General features: G+C 44.9%; 1 protein-coding gene across 2 annotated transcripts in view; it reads left to right on the top strand.

Moving 5' to 3' along the window:
• Positions 1-15,349, top strand: part of GPR180 (G protein-coupled receptor 180) — a 32,291-nt gene extending 16,942 nt beyond the window's left edge. For both annotated transcript variants that reach the window (XM_069758045.1, XM_069758046.1), the window contains exons 4-9: positions 1,225-1,405; positions 1,515-1,564; positions 13,191-13,348; positions 13,438-13,629; positions 13,870-13,947; positions 14,543-15,349. In XM_069758045.1, the coding sequence (XP_069614146.1) occupies positions 1,225-1,405; positions 1,515-1,564; positions 13,191-13,348; positions 13,438-13,629; positions 13,870-13,947; positions 14,543-14,701 (818 nt within the window). In that variant the 3' untranslated portion in view covers positions 14,702-15,349. The remainder of the gene's footprint in view (positions 1-1,224; positions 1,406-1,514; positions 1,565-13,190; positions 13,349-13,437; positions 13,630-13,869; positions 13,948-14,542) is intronic.
• Positions 15,350-15,562: the final 213 nt, after the last annotated feature.

Raw genomic sequence — 15,562 nt, 5'->3', positions numbered from 1 at the left:
GGTCTTCAGGCTCTTTTTGAAGGTTTCGATGGTAGGTGAGAGTCTGATATGTTGTGGTAGAGAGTTCCAGAGTAGGGGTGATGCGCAAGAGAAATCTTGTATGCGATTGTGGGAAGAGGAGATAAGAGGGGAGTAGAGAAGGAGATCTTGTGAGGATTGGAGGTTGTGTGCAGGTAAGTACCAGAAGACGAGGTCACAGATGTATGGAGGACACAGGTTGTGGATGGCTTTGTATGTCATGGTTAGAGTTTTGTACTGGAGTCTCTGGGCAATGGGGAGCCAGTGAAGGGATTGACAGAGGGGAGAAGCTGGGGAATAGCTGGAGGACAGGTGGATTAGTTGGGCAGCAGAGTTTAGAATATATTGGAGGGGTGCGAGAGTGTTCGAGGGGAGGCCACAGAGCAGGAGATTGCAGTAGTCAAGGCGAGAGATGATGAGGGCATGGACTAGGGTTTTTGCAGATTCTTGGTCGTTACAGTCTTGTCTCACGCTGTAAATCCATCTGAAGGGGTTAAATCATTTTACATCCAGGAGCTCTGCTAATGCAGCCGCCCCTGCCTGTAAAACTTGGTGAATGAATGGAATGCAGGGGAATGTACTGTAGTTACCTCGAGTCACGGTGATGCGCCCTCTGCTGGATGAACTCATATGAACTCGAGCCTGGGAACTTTTCAGTCCCGCTGTGGTCTGGTCAAATGGGTGTCTCAGGTCCGCTCCGGCGCTTCCTATCTTCATTCCATGACGTCCTCTTCTGGTCTTCACACTGCAGCTTTAATAAAGCTCCCTTTAACAAAGAAAACAGAAATAACATTTAATATCTTTGAGTCCAAAAATTTTGGACCTATCCAGATATAAATGATTTATCCATATGCTACTCGCCAAGAAGATATTGTGTCCAAATGCAAGAATGTCTTTTGTTCGCTGACTGCAGTACCCACAAAAAAAAAAAACCCCACTACAGAGCACAAAACGTCATATGTATGCCAAAATGGTGGCTATACAAATGGAAGCTTGGCATGCAAAAAAGCAAGGCTTTACAAAGCTCCATTGATGGGGAAAAATAAAAAAGCAACTCCTCCTACACAAAAATACGAGATCTCCTACATCTAGGTTGATAGACAATAAAGTTATGGTGATGCTAGGGTTAAATTACAAGGTTATTACTTGTGACTATTCATTTTCGGCCCACGAGCAGCTTGTTCTCCTGTCTCCTCTTTGCCCCAGGGTTACACGAGTTCTTCTTCCTGCTTGTCCTGGTGTATTTCGTGGCCGCGTGTATATACATCCAGGCGCTGTGGCAGACCATTAAGAAGGGTGGGCCGATGCACACGGTCCTGAAGGTGCTATCCAATGCACTGCTGCTGCAAGTCGTGTCTGCCCTGGCAAACTACCTGCATTTCTCATGGTAATTATCACAAGTCGTTTTTTTTTTTTTCCTTTATTTGATTGGGTGAAGTAGTTACGGTATTATTTTTTTATTTCCACCAATTTCTCTTTTTTTTTTTTTTTTCCAGGTATGCCAAGGACGGTAAAGGAGCGCCTCTTATTGGCAGTTTGGCAGAGTGTGAGCATTACAATGGCAACAGCAATGTATTTTACTAATTTATGTGACCCTATAGGTGTGTAAAATAAGTAAATGACACGTGGTGCAGTTCAGGAATCCAGTACCCCGACCATGTTCTCACCGCCCAGTATACCAGCTATGGCCTGGGATGTTCTCCTGCACCACCTAGCTTTGGATGGCACTCACTCCAATGTATTATTATGGAGCAGTGCCAACTAGAGTTTTTATATTCCCATACCCAGACGGCTTGATAAAAAAAATCACTGCATGCTGCAATTGGCAGTGTTTATCAGATGGCACGCACCCATACAAGTCTTTGGGTACGTGCAAAACATCGGGCTGCGCTCAGATGTCATCCCAGTGCAGTGTGAGTACCACAGACGCCGGCAATGGAAGATCACGTTCACAGTAGAGCTGGAGCCCAGTGTCAGTAGCAGACCGCATTGGATGCCATACGCTAGTGTGACTGCAGCCTCAGTTTGTGTCTTTTAATAGGATAATATTGGGTAGGTCAGCATTTTTTTTTTTTCCATCCTCTTCTCAAATGGTTCCAAATTGTAATATATATATATATATATATATATATATATATATATATATATATATATATATATATATATATATATATATATATATATATATATATTTATATATAATATACAATATATACACAAATATACAGCTCTGGCAAAAATTGAGAGATCACTGCAAAATGTTCAGTTTCTCTGACTTTTCTCTTTAACGGTATATTTTTGAGTAAGATGTAAATTGTTCATTTATTCTGTAAACTTCTGACATGTCTGCGTATTTCCCAGCAATAAATGTTGTATTTTTTTTTTTTTTTTCTGAAAAGGAGAAATGGTCAAAATTACAAAAAAAACAGTGCTTTCAGACCCCAAATAATGCAGAGAAAACAAGTCCATAATCATTTAGAAACAACAATACTAATGTTTTAACTCGGGAAGAGTTCATTAATCAATATTTTGTGGAATAACCATGATTTTTAATCACAGCTTTGATGCGTCTTGGCATGCTTTCCACCAGTCTTTCACACTGCTTCTGGAGCAAAAATGTAAGCAGTTCTTCTTTGAAGGCTTGTGACTATCCATCATCCTCTTGATTACATTCCATAGGTTTTCAATGGGGTTCAGGTCTGGAGATTCGGATGCCCATGACAGGGTTTTGATGTGGTGGTCTCTTAATTTTTTCAAGATATATATATAATATGTAGTTTATTTATGAAGATTTAAGAATAATAATAATAATAATAATCTTTATTTTTATATAGCGCTAACATATTCCGCAGCGCTTTACAGTTTTGCACAAATTATCATCACTGTCCCCGATGGGGCTCACAATCTAGAATCCCTATCAGTATGTCTTTGGAATGTGGGAGGAAACCGGAGTGCCCGGAGGAAACCCACGCAAACACGGAGAGAACATACAAACTCTTTGCAGATGTTGTCCTGGGTGGGATTAGAACCCAGGACCCCAGCGCTGCAAGGCCGCAGTGCTAACCACTGCGCCACCGTGCTGCCCCATAATAATGCAATGAATACACAGGATTTTCCTGGTAAAATATATATACATTATCAGCGAAGCGTGGTTCAAATCCCTCGCCAATTTGCGACCGGACTGCGCCTGTCACTGATTGTTCGTGGGCAGCTGGCGAGACCAATCAGCGACACGAGATTTCCGTTACAGAAAAACAGACAGAATTAGACGATTATGTAGTAGACTAGATTGTAGCCCGATTCTAACGCATCGGGTATTCTAGAATATGTATGCGTAGTGTATAGCACAGCCCACATAGTAGATTGCGCAGCCCACGTAGTAGATTGCGCAGCCCCCGTAGTATATTGCGCAACCCACGTAGTATATTGCGCAGCTCACGTTGTATATTGCGCAGCTCACGTTGTATATTGCGCAGCTCACGTTGTATATTGCGCAGCTCACATTGTGTATTGCGCAGCCCACGTAGTGTATTGCGCAGCCCACGTAGTGTATTGCGCAGCCCACGTAATGTATTGCACAGCCCACGAAGTCTATAGCAATGTGGGCACCATATCCCTGTTAAAAAAAAAAAGAATTAAAATAAAAAATAGTTACATACTCACCCTCCGTTGGCCCCCGGATTGAAGCGGTTACCGACGCTTCTCGCGCGCTCCGGTCTGAAGAGTGCATAGCGGTCTCGCGAGATGATGACGTAGCCTTAGACAATTATATAGTAGATACCTGATGTGTTAGAATCGGGCCACCATCTAGTATTCATGTAAACATTGGTGCTTACATTTGTTTTAACCCATTGGACAAACTGCCATTGTTCTTCTTCTGTCTTTATTTTAAGAGTCAAAACTTTTTTAGTCATTTATCGCTGTATGACAGTTTGTTTTGTACAGGATGACTTATAGTTTTCAAAGGCACCATTTATTTTACCATATGATAAACTTAAAAACGGGGAAAATTTTTATTCTCTCCCTCACAGACTGTCCTTCATGTTATTCTAGTTCTAGTATATGTATGTAGTTTATTTATGAACGCTGATTGGTCGCGCCCGGCCGGCCTCGACCAATCAGTGACGCGGGATTTCGGTTACAGACAAACAGACCCTTAGACATATATATATATATATATATATGTCTAAGGGTCTGTTTGTCTGTAACCGAAATCCCGCGTCACTGATTGGTCGCATGGGCAGCATCAATAGTAAATAGTTGGGGACACACAGGGTTAATAGCAGCGGTAACGGAGTGCGTTACACCGCGGTCCGTTACCGCTGCCATTAACCCTGTGAGTGGAGGGGATTATGGAGCGGGCACCGGGCAGTGAGTGTAGGGGAGGGACTAATCGGACTGTGCCCGTCGCTGATTGGTCGCAGCAGCCATGACAGGCAGCTGCCGAGACCAATCAGCGAATGAATAACCATGACAGAAGGACAGACAGACAGACGGAAGTGACCCTTAGACAATTATATAGTAGACTAGATGGTGGCCCGATTCTAACGCATCGGGTATTCTAGAATATGTATGTAGTTTATTTATGAAGATTTTAGAATAATACATTGAATACACAGGATTCGGCCAACCGCGACCAATTAGCGAAGCGTGGTTCAAATCCCGCGCCAATTCGCGCCGGACTGCACCTGTCGCTGATTGTTCGCAGCCGGCCACGCAGTGCATAGCACAGCCACGCAGTACATAGCACAGCCACGTAGTACATAGCACAGCTACGCAGTAAATAGCACAGCCACGCAGTAAATAGCGCAGCCTCGTAGTACATAGCACAGCCACGTAGTACATAGCACAGCCACGTAGTACATAGCACAGCCACGTAGTACATAGCACAGCCCACGTCGTACATAGCACAGCCCACGTCGTACATAGCACAGCCCACGTAGTACATAGCACAGCCCACGTAGTACATAGCACAGCCCACGTAGTACATAGCACAGCCCACGTAGTACATAGCACAGCCCACGGTGTACATTACACAGCCCACGGTGTACATAGCACAGCCCACGGTGTACATAGCACAGCCCACGGTGTACATAGCACAGCCCACGGTGTACATAGATGGCACAGCCCACTACGTCACTGCCCGCGTAGCGTATAGCACAGCCCGCGTAGTGTATAGCAATGTGGGCATCATATCCCCGTTAAAAAAAAACAAAAAAAAAATGAAAATAAAAAATAGTTATATACTCACCTTCCATTGGCCCCCAGATCCAGGCGAAGCATTTACCGATTCTTCTCGCGCGGTCCGGTCCAAGAGTGCATTGCGGTCTCGCGAAATGATGACGTAACGGTCTCACAAGAACGCTACGTCTTCATCTCGCGAGATTGCAATGCATGGAGTGGTCACCGGAGCGTCGCGAGGAGCGAGAAAGGCCTGTTCTGGATCCGAAGGGCCGACGGACGGTGAGTATATAATGATTTTTTATTATTTTTAACATTAGATCATTTTACTATTGATGCTGCATAGGCAGCATCAATAGTAAAAAGTTGGTCACACAGGGTTAAATAGCAGCGTTAACTGAGTGCGTTACACCGATGCATAACGCGGTCCGCTAACACTGCCATTAACCCTGTGTGAGCGCTGACTGCGGGGAGTAAGGAGCTGCCATTTTGCCGCCGGACTGTGCTTGTCGCTGATTGGTCGCGGCAAAACAGCCACGACCAATCAGCGACTTGAGATTTCCGTTACAGACAGAAAGACAGACAGAAAGACGGAAGTGACCCTTAGACAATTATATAGTAGACTAGATTGTGGCCCGATTCTAACGCATCGGGTATTCTAGAATATGCATGTGCCCGTAGTATATGGACAATGATGATTCCAGAATTTGCGGCAGACTGTGCCCATCGCTGATTGGTCGAGGCAACCTTTATGACATCGTCGCCATGCTGTGCCCGTCGCTGATTGGTCGAGGCCTGGCGGCCTCGACCAATCAGAGACGCAGGATTTCCAGGACAGACAAACAGAAAAACCCTTAGACAATTATATATATAGATTAGATGGTAGCCCGATTATAACGCATCGGGTATTCTAGAATATGTATGTAGTTTATTTATGAAGATTTTAGAATAATACATTGGATGCACAGGATTCGGACTGCGCCTGTCGCTGATTGTTCGTGGCCAGCCACGTAGTATATAGCATAGCCCACGGAATATATAGCACAGCCCACGGAATATATAGCACAGCCCGCGCAGTAGATTGCACAGCCCGCGCAGTAGATTGCACAGCCCACGCACTATATAGCAATGTGGGCACCATATCCCTGTTAAAAAAAAAAGAATTAAAATAAAAAATAGTGATATACTCGCCCTCTGTTGGCCCCCGGATCGAAGCGGTTACCGACGCTCCTCGCGCGCTCCGGTCCCAAGAGTGCATTGCGGTCTCGCGAGATGATGACATAGCGATCTTGCGAGACCGCTACGTCATCATCTCGCGAGACCACAATGCATGGAGCGGTCACCGGGGCGTCGCGAGTAGCGGTGAAAGAACGGTTCTTGAACCGGGGGCCGACGTACCGGGGAGTATTTAACGATTTTTTATTTTTTTAATTATTTTTAACATTAGATCTTTTTACTATTGATGCTGCATAGGCGGCATGAATAGTAAAAAGTTGGTCACACAGGGTTAATAGCAGCGTTAACCAAGTATGTTACACCGCAGTCAACGCTGCCATTAACCCTGTGTGAGCGCTGACTGGAGGGGAGTACGGAGCGGGCACTGACTGCGGGGAGGAAGGAGCGGCCATGTTGCCGCCGGACTGTGCCCGTCGCTGATTGGTCGTGGCTGTTTTGCCATGAACAATCAGCGACTTGTATTTCCATGACAGACAGAGGCCGCGACCAATGAATATCATGAATAACCGTGACAGACAGACAGAAGGACAGACAGAAAGACGAAAGTGACCCTTAGACAATTATATAGTAGATATATATATTTGTATGAGATATATATATATAGAGAGAGAGAGAGAGAGCAGTGATGACAATGAAGGTAACTATCATCATAAGTAATAGCATTTCTAGTAGGGCAACCGTTTTTTCGGCGGATCCGTCGCCCCAATCCGTTTTTTAAATTGCGCATGCTCCAAAAAGTAGATACTTTTCCCAGACAACCCCCCAAGTAACGGATCCATCAAAAAACGGATCCGTTAGCACCGTTTTCTCAACAATTGTGACGGATCCGTCAATCCATCACTATGTCGGTAGTGACTGACGCCAAACAACTGAAGTGTGAAAGAGGCCTAAGACTTATTGGAAATGGGGATAGGATATGAAAAAAGGGGAACATTAGGGTGTGAATATGTGAAAAAAAAGGGAGTGCTGTTGAATATTTATAATTATTTTTATACTAGATGGTGGCCCGAATCTAACGCATCGGCTATTCTAGAATATGTATGTATGTATATAGCAGCCACATAGTATATAGGAGCCATGTAGTATATAGCAGCCACGCAGTATATAACACAGGCCACGCAGTATATAACACAGGCCACGCAGTATATAACACAGGCCACGCAGTATATAACACAGGCCACGCAGTATATAACACAGGCCACGCAGTATATAACACAGGCCACGCAGTATATAACACAGGCCACGCAGTATATAACACAGGCCACGCAGTATATAACACAGGCCACGCAGTATATAACACAGGCCACGCAGTATATAACACAGGCCACGCAGTATATAACACAGGCCACGCAGTATATAACACAGGCCACGCAGTATATAACACAGGCCACGCAGTATATAACACAGGCCACGCAGTATATAACACAGGCCACGCAGTATATAGCAGCCACGCAGTATATAGCAGCCACGCAGTATATAGCAGCCACGCAGTATATAGCGGCCACGCAGTATATAGCGGCCACGCAGTATATAGCGGCCACGCAGTATATAGCGGCCACGCAGTATATAGCGGCCACGCAGTATATAGCGGCCACGCAGTATATAGCGGCCACGCAGTATATAGCGGCCACGCAGTATATAGCGGCCACGCAGTATATAGCGGCCACGCAGTATATAGCGGCCACGCAGTATATAGCGGCCACGCAGTATATAGCACAGCCCACGCAGTATATAGCGGCCACGTAGTATATAACACAGCCCACGCAGTATATTCCACAGTCCATGGAGTATATCACACAGCCCACATAGTATCTAACACAGCCCACATAATATACAGCAGTGTGGGCACCATATCCCTGTTAAAAAAAAATAATTAAAATAAAAAAGTTATATACTCACCCCTGGGATCCAGCGATACGCGCGCAGCTGCCGCCATCTTCCGTTCCCAGGATGCATTGCGATATTACCCAGATGACTTAGCGGTCTCGTGAGACCGCTAAGTCTTCTGGGTAATTTCGCAATGCATCGCCAGGAACGGAAGATGGCGGCCGGCGCGAGCGCATCATCGGACGATGGAGGGTGAGAATAGCAGGGTTTTTTATTATTTTTAACATTACATTTTTTTACTATTGATGCCGCATAGGCAGCATCAATAGTAAAAGGTTGGGGACACACAGGGTTAATAGCAGCGGTTATGGAGTGCGTTACCCGCCGCATAAAGCGGTCCGTTACCGCCGGCATTAACCCTGTGTGAGCGGTGACTGGAGGGGAGTATGCGGGCGCCGGGCACTGACTGCAGGGAGGAAGGAGCGGCCATTTTCTTCCGGACTGTGCCCGTCGCTGATTGGTCGTGGCTGTTTTGCCATGAACAATCAGCGACTTGTATTTCCATGACAGACAGAGGCCGCGACCAATGAATATCATGAATAACCGTGACAGACAGACAGAAGGACAGACAGAAAGACGAAAGTGACCCTTAGACAATTATATAGTAGATATATATATTTGTATGAGATATATATATATAGAGAGAGAGAGAGAGCAGTGATGACAATAAAGGTAACTATCATCATAAGTAATAGCATTTCTAGTAGGGCAACCGTTTTTTCGGCGGATCCGTCGCCCCAATCCGTTTTTTAAATTGCGCATGCTCCAAAAAGTAGATACTTTTCCCAGACAACCCCCCCAAGTAACGGATCCATCAAAAAACGGATCCGTTAGCACCGTTTTCTCAACAATTGTGACGGATCCGTCAATCCATCACTATGTCGGTAGTGACTGACGCCAAACAACTGAAGTGTGAAAGAGGCCTAAGACTTATTGGAAATGGGGATAGGATATGAAAAAAGGGGAACATTAGGGTGTGAATATGTGAAAAAAAAGGGAGTGCTGTTGAATATTTATAATTATTTTTATACTAGATGGTGGCCCGAATCTAACGCATCGGCTATTCTAGAATATGTATGTATGTATATAGCAGCCACGCAGTATATAACACAGGCCACGCAGTATATAACACAGGCCACGCAGTATATAACACAGGCCACGCAGTATATAACACAGGCCACGCAGTATATAACACAGGCCACGCAGTATATAACACAGGCCACGCAGTATATAACACAGGCCACGCAGTATATAACACAGGCCACGCAGTATATAACACAGGCCACGCAGTATATAACACAGGCCACGCAGTATATAACACAGGCCACGCAGTATATAACACAGGCCACGCAGTATATAACACAGGCCACGCAGTATATAACACAGGCCACGCAGTATATAACACAGGCCACGCAGTATATAACACAGGCCACGCAGTATATAACACAGGCCACGCAGTATATAACACAGGCCACGCAGTATATAACACAGGCCACGCAGTATATAACACAGGCCACGCAGTATATAACACAGGCCACGCAGTATATAACACAGGCCACGCAGTATATAACACAGGCCACGCAGTATATAACACAGGCCACGCAGTATATAACACAGGCCACGCAGTATATAACACAGGCCACGCAGTATATAACACAGGCCACGCAGTATATAACACAGGCCACGCAGTATATAACACAGGCCACGCAGTATATAACACAGGCCACGCAGTATATAACACAGGCCACGCAGTATATAACACAGGCCACGCAGTATATAACACAGGCCACGCAGTATATAGCGGCCACGCAGTATATAGCGGCCACGCAGTATATAGCGGCCACGCAGTATATAGCGGCCACGCAGTATATAGCGGCCACGCAGTATATAGCGGCCACGCAGTATATAGCAGCCACGCAGTATATAGCAGCCACGCAGTATATAGCAGCCACGCAGTATATAGCAGCCACGCAGTATATAGCACAGCCCACGCAGTATATAGCGGCCACGTAGTATATAACACAGCCCACGCAGTATATTCCACAGTCCATGGAGTATATCACACAGCCCACATAGTATCTAACACAGCCCACATAATATACAGCAGTGTGGGCACCATATCCCTGTTAAAAAAAAATAATTAAAATAAAAAAGTTATATACTCACCCCTGGGATCCAGCGATACGCGCGCAGCTGCCGCCATCTTCCGTTCCCAGGATGCATTGCGATATTACCCAGATGACTTAGCGGTCTCGTGAGACCGCTAAGTCTTCTGGGTAATTTCGCAATGCATCGCCGGGAACGGAAGATGGCGGCCGGCGCGAGCGCATCATCGGACGATGGAGGGTGAGAATAGCAGGGTTTTTTATTATTTTTAACATTACATTTTTTTACTATTGATGCCGCATAGGCAGCATCAATAGTAAAAGGTTGGGGACACACAGGGTTAATAGCAGCGGTTATGGAGTGCGTTACCCGCCGCATAAAGCGGTCCGTTACCGCCGGCATTAACCCTGTGTGAGCGGTGACTGGAGGGGAGTATGCGGGCGCCGGGCACTGACTGCAGGGAGGAAGGAGCGGCCATTTTCTTCCGGACTGTGCCCGTCGCTGATTGGTCGTGGCTGTTTTGCCGCAACCAATCAGCGACTTGGATTTCCATGACAGACAGAGGCCGCGACCAATGAATATCCGTGACAGAAAGACAGACAGACAGACGGAAGGGACCCTTAGACAATTATATAGTAGATTTTGTTTTCAGTACCTCTTCATGTTAATTTAAGGGAACCTCTCAGCCGATTCATGTTTCCCATACCAAGGACAGCATGAATCTGAGACTGGACACACGACTGCAGCCAGGGATGTATTTCTATGAAATACTGCAATGTTTCAGAGAAAACTTAGTTTGAAAATCGGTCCAGGGACTGTAGGGGGAGAGAAGATGAATCTGATGTGGTCCCTGGTTGGATTTTCCCCATCCATTTGCTGGTGACTGACAGATCTCTCCCTATGTGCACACATGAGAGACCTGATGAGAAGTGCAGGGAGAAGCTGGCCGGGGACTGCATCTGACTCCTCACGTCTCCCGATGGCTTTTCCATCTAGGTAGTCTCTGAAGCGCTCCAGCATGTCCTAGAAGTACATACAATGGGGCAAAAAAGTATTTAGTCAGTCAGCAATAGTGCAAGTTCCACCACTTAAAAAGATGAGAGGCGTCTGTAACTTACATCATAGGTAGACTTCAACTATGGGAGACAAACTGAGAAAAAGATCCAGAAAATCACATTGTCTGTTTTTTTAACATTTTATTTGCATATTAGGGTGGAAAATAAGTATTTGGTCAGAAAAAAACAATCAAGATTTCTGGCTCTCACAGACCTGTAACTTCTTCTTTAAGAGTCTCCTCTTTCCTCCACTCATTACCTGTAGTAATGGCACCTGTTTAAAATTGTTATCAGTATAAAAAGACACATGTGCACACCCTCAAACAGTCTGACTCCAAACTCCACTATGGTGAAGATCAAAGAGCTGTCAAAGGACACCAGAAACAAAATTGTAGCCCTGCACCAGGCTGGGAAGACTGAATCTGCAATAGCCAACCAGCTTGGAGTGAAGAAATCAACAGTGGGAGCAATAATTAGAAAATGGAAGACATACAAGACCATTGATAATCTCCCTCGATCTGGGGCTCCACGCAAAATCCCACCCCGAGGGGTCAGAATGATCACAAGAACGGTGAGCAAAAATCCCAGAACCACGCGGGGGGACCTAGTGAATGAACTGCAGAGAGCTGGGACCAATGTAACAAGGCCTACCATAAGTAACACACTACGCCACCATGGACTCAGATCCTGCAGTGCCAGACGTGTCCCACTTCTTAAGCCAGTACATGTCCGGGCCCGTCTGAAGTTTGCTAGAGAGCATTTGGATGATCCAGAGGAGTTTTGGGAGAATGTCCTATGGTCTGATGAAACCAAACTGGAACTGTTTGGTAGAAACACAACTTGTCGTGTTTGGAGGAAAAAGAATACTGAGTTGCATCCATCAAACACCATACCTACTGTAAAGCATGGTGGTGGAAACATCATGCTTTGGGGCTGTTTCTCTGCAAAGGGGCCAGGACGACTGATCCGGGTACATGAAAGAATGAATGGGGCCATGTATCGTGAGATTTTGAGTGCAAACCTCCTTCCATCAGCAAGGGCATTGAAGATGAAACGTGGATGGGTCTTTCAACATGACAATGATCCAAAGCACACCGCCAGGGCAACAAAGGAGTGGCTTCGTAAGAAGCATTTCAAGGTCCTGGAGTGGCCTAGCCAGTCTCCAGATCTCAACCCTATAGAAAACCTTTGGAGGGAGTTGAAAGTCCGTGTTGCCAAGCGAAAAGCCAAAAACATCACTGCTCTAGAGGAGATCTGCATGGAGGAATGGGCCAACATACCAACAACAGTGTGTGGCAACCTTGTGAAGACTTACAGAAAACGTTTGACCTCTGTCATTGCCAACAAAGGATATATTACAAAGTATTGAGATGAAATTTTGTTTCTGACCAAATACTTATTTTCCTCCATAATATGCAAATAAAATGATAAAAAAAACAGACAATGTGATTTTCTGGATTTTTTTTTCTCAGTTTGTCTCCCATAGTTGAGGTCTACCTATGATGTAAATTACAGACGCCTCTCATCTTTTTAAGTGGTGGAACTTGCACTATTGCTGACTGACTAAATACTTTTTTGCCCCACTGTACTTGGGTATGATCCAGCAGCCAGGCTCTGACTCGTGCTCACCATAGTTTGGACATCATGATTCAACCTTGAACAAAAAGGTATTGCACATGTTACACTTGTCTTCCATTTCTGTTCTAGTATGTGACATTGCCTCCGAGGTCCAGATGTTATATTTGCTCCTCAGCCTGTGCATTGGATGGACTCTAAGCAGAATGAAGAAGTCACAAGGAAGACCTCTTCAGTGGGATTCCACACCAACCTCCACTGGGATCGCTGTGATTGCCGTTATTGCTCAGGTCTGTGGGTTAGTGGTGCGGTTCCTCTGTGTGTGATATTACGTTACATTATATAAGTATATCCCTTCTCTTCTGCATGTTTGGTGCAGGTCATCCTTCTGGTTTGGGAGCAGTTTGAAGACACCGATCACCACAGTTACCATGCCCATCAGAGCCTGGCCGGCCTCCTCCTGATTGCTATGAAAGTTTGTTTAGCCGCATCTCTGGCCTGTGGTCTGTACCAGATTATCACCGTGGAGAGGAGCACGATGAAACGCCAATTCTACATTACATTTGCCAAGGTATGAGTCTCATTATGGGATCATGATTCGTTTAGCACCTTCACATTTTTCATTCTGAATGAGCGGGTGTCATTCACTTCATTTTGCTGAGCTGTAAGATCCATCAGGAAAACATTGTGGGCACATTACAAAAATGGCACAATATAATGCAATTTTGGCCTATCCAATTATTTCCTGTGAGCATTTTATTCTTTGTGTTGCTTTAAAATGTAAATGAGTAATATCTGTGTTCATTTTTAGGGTTGTTTCTTGTGGTTCTTGTGCCACCCATGTTTTGTTGCCGTCTCATACTTCTTTAAAGAGTATCAGAGAGAGAAGGTGAGCACTACGTCTTGTTGTTTGCAACCCCCCCCCCCCCCCCTACAAAACCCTTAATAAAATCTGTTCCTATAAAGAGTTTAATGCTTTTTAAAGGGATTGTCTCCTTTCAGAAAATGCTAGTCCCCACCCGCAGTTTGTTAAAAGAAAAAAATGCATGACTCGCCTTCCCCAGGTCCAGCGCTATATTACTGCCACTGATCCCTGTGCCTGAGATTGACTGCAGCGCTTACATCTCATTAACAGCGCAGCAGCCAATTAGCGAGCTCAGACTCTACCCTTTGTAGACTGAGCGCCCCACTTAGAGCCGCTGCGCCCACTTATTGGCTGCCGTGTTGTCTACATGACATAAGCGCTGTACCAGTAACGGATGCCGTGTGCAGCAGTGGAAACTTAATGCTGGACCTCTTAGGTAAAGAACATGCCCCTGTACTTCAGAAATGGAAGGCAACCTTTTTATCTCCAAAACCGCGCACTATGACCGCTCATTGGTCTATTTATTATGCGTTTCTTATTTCCTCTAATAATTGGTCCTAATTTTAGCAATAATCACCTGTATCGATGTCTCACTAACTTCTGGTGTTTTCTTCACTAGGTGATCACTGTGGGAGTCATCTTGTCTCAGTCGCTCTCCATGATTATCCTGTATAGACTCTTCCTGTCACATAGTCTTTATTGGGAGGTATCTTCCCTTTCATCAGTGACCCTTCCATTAACTGTATCATCAGGACACAAAAGTCGTTATTACTCATGATATGACGTTGGGTGCCTTGGTTGCTTGCTCTGCTCCCATCTCCAGCACCGAGACCAGAAGGATTCTCTATTGGGAAGAATTCTTATTTGGACTGGATCCTCCATGCAAGATGGTCGCTCCTTCCAGGTTCCTGGACCTCTACCCAAATGGCTTTCCCCAAACTAAGACTGATGATGGTGACAGTTGGAGATTTAGGGGCTTCTCATTACACTTCATGGGGTCTCTAGTAGGAGGATTGAATACGTTCACAGACTCCCCACACTTGTGTACTTGGTCCCTGTGTATTTCACAACCTTTTTGGTGCAGATTGGTTCGCAGTAACCACTAGGTATCTATAGATGAAGCAGCGTTGTGGTATGCTTCTATTTTTATACGTGCATGTTATATAAGTGTCTTATTTATACGACGTGTGACTACTGTATGGGTGATGTATGAACAAATGCAGACTGTACTGTTGCATAAAATGTTTTTATGTGTTATTTTATTCTATATTTCATTTTATCCACCGAGCAAAAAAACAACAAATTCAAGATTCCAGTACTTAAGACAACCACTCTCATTAAATCTGTCAAAAGATGAGCTGAAAATGTTCTAATTAAGGATTAAAACCAGATTACCAGCTAAATAAAGTAACATTGTTTTTCCAGGTATGTGCACGTTTTTGTACATTTGGGTAAATGTAACGCTGTGATATAAGGGAATGGTCTGCAGATGGCAGAGTCTCTCCACCCAGTACTGAAATCCTGCTCTAAGATACACATGCAGCACTGCACGGCTATAGACAGATGGATGGATATATATATATATAGGAAATGGATAATATTACATAAAAAACAATCTGCGCATATAAGGACAAAAAAA

This window comes from Ranitomeya imitator, chromosome 3 (genome assembly GCF_032444005.1).
Source record: "Ranitomeya imitator isolate aRanImi1 chromosome 3, aRanImi1.pri, whole genome shotgun sequence".
NCBI lineage: Eukaryota > Metazoa > Chordata > Amphibia > Anura > Dendrobatidae > Ranitomeya > Ranitomeya imitator.
Note: the sequence above shows the minus strand (reverse complement) of the source record. Positions and strands in the feature narration are given on the sequence as shown.